The sequence below is a fragment of the Entamoeba nuttalli genome (genome assembly GCF_000257125.1).
Source record: "Entamoeba nuttalli P19 unplaced genomic scaffold asmbl_2106, whole genome shotgun sequence".
Taxonomy (NCBI): Eukaryota; Evosea; order Mastigamoebida; family Endamoebidae; genus Entamoeba; species Entamoeba nuttalli.
This window is the reverse complement of record NW_008575076.1, coordinates 1-2030: the sequence shown is the minus strand read 5'-3', so window position 1 is coordinate 2030 and position 2030 is coordinate 1. Positions and strand designations below refer to the sequence as shown.

Below are 2030 nucleotides of genomic sequence, written 5' to 3'. Positions count from 1 at the left end.
CAAATACGATGATTATGAAATAGTCTTTATTAAATATAAATCAAAGTGTTAATATATCGTTAATAGTTCATAAAAGGGTTATGTAAAGATGAATGCTGTGATAGTTTTATACTCATGTTTTTAATAATATTATTGAATTGATTCTTTACTTGAGTATTGACTTATTATTGAATAAATATAATAATTCACAGTACGTCATTAGAATATTTGTTACTTTAAAGAACTTTATTTATGAATACCAAATTATATGTCTCAAATTGTAATCACTTATTCATATTATAAACTCTGAGTTTCTTTCATCTTTCTATTATTATCTCTTTTATGAATGATGACTACTTTTCTTATTGTTGTTTAATTAGTAATTTAATGTTTTGTAAGCAAATTAAGTATATCTTTATCTTCTCATCAGTGAAAATTGTGTTTTTCATTTTAACTGCAAGTGATGGTATGATGCTAGCTACAATTTCTTTACCAAAACCTCTTAAAGAAGGAATGGTTTATAGACAGTTTTTAGTCTGTAGTTTTAATATAAAACGCCTATACCTGTACATTTACTAAATCAAAGAAAAGAATTTACTTAACTGTTTTACTCTCTTTTAGATGAACCACTACAAATAATATAAATTTCACTTTTGGTTGCTCTATTTAAATATCTTTTAACAGAAAAACATACAAAAAACTTCTAAAAGATGACTTTATAATAAGTTATTAACTCTCTTAATAATCAATAAATGTTTAAAATCCTCCCATTGGATATCCTCCAGGACCTGGCATTCCTCCCATTGGTGGTGGATATGCTCCCATAGGTGGTGGACATCCTCCCATTGGTGGTGGATATGCTCCCATTGGTTGTTGTGGATAACCTCCCATTGGTTGTGGTGGATATGCTCCCATAGGTGGTGGGTATGCTCCCATTGGCTGTGGTGGATAACCTCCCATTGGTGGTGGACAACCATATACTCCACCGGTTTTAGCTGCATATTTCATAGCATCTTTTTGCATATCCATTTGGTGTTCCATCATTTTCTTTTGAGCTTTATAAGCGTCTTTTGAGTACATTTTGAATTAATAAGATACAATCTTTTTCTTTTTATACTATTAGATCTCTTAAAAGAATCATCACGAACCAGTTCTTTATCATTGTTTTCCTCATTAGTCCTTTCAAGAGAAAAGTTAATCACAGATCATCATGCATGTTCAGCATTTTTATCAAATAATAACCAATATGATATAAATAATTATTAAGTTTAATTATTATTATTATTAATTTTATTAAGTTACTTTATAAAAAATTAACAATAATTCCCTCTTTACTACTATTTATAGATTATTAGTTCTAAATAAAAAATTATAGAAAAAATAGTTTTAAACAGAAGTAATTTGAATAATTTTTAATAAAAATATCTGCTAAATTTTTTTTCAGTTTCTCCTTCTTTATTTGTTCATCAATAACAAGAAGAGTTTTTAATTTCTTCTGTTATATGAATAAAAATCAATTAATAATAAAATTGTTAAATATTCAGTTACAAATTGAAACCATTATTAGAAACAGGTAATATTTTCATAAAGAAAAGAATAAAAGTCATAAATGAATTTGATAAACATTTATTAATTTATTAAAAATACATCAAAAGTCCAATATAAGTCTTTTATTAAAAAAGTTTTTTTAAAACATAGTTAAACTAAAAATCTATTTATTTGTTTCTAAAATATATAAATCAGTTGTAATAATTCTACTTATCTAAACTAACTTATTAAATAATATTGATTTGTTTTCATAAATAAACTTAAAACTATTTCAAATATATTAAATTGTACATAACCAATAAAGTAATGAATATTAATTATTATGTGTTTTATTTTTATTTATTTGTATTATCACAACTTTTAACTTTAAAACACTCATATAAAATTATAAAAAATAGTTTTCAACATATTGTAGAATAACAATAACATTATCTTTTACTTCTTTTTATAAATAATTATTTATTGTTATATATACCATTTTATAAGTGAATTGTTAAAAAAAA

General features: G+C 23.8%; 1 protein-coding gene across 1 annotated transcript; it reads right to left on the bottom strand.

Annotated features, from left to right (window-relative positions):
* Positions 1-735: 735 nt before the first annotated feature.
* Positions 736-1059, bottom strand: ENU1_009260 (hypothetical protein; the record flags this gene model as incomplete). Its single annotated transcript, XM_008856629.1, has 1 exon — positions 736-1059. The coding sequence occupies one exon, from the start codon at positions 1057-1059 to the stop codon at positions 736-738; it is 324 nt and encodes a 107-aa protein (XP_008854851.1).
* Between the last annotated feature and the right edge of the window lie 971 nt (positions 1060-2030).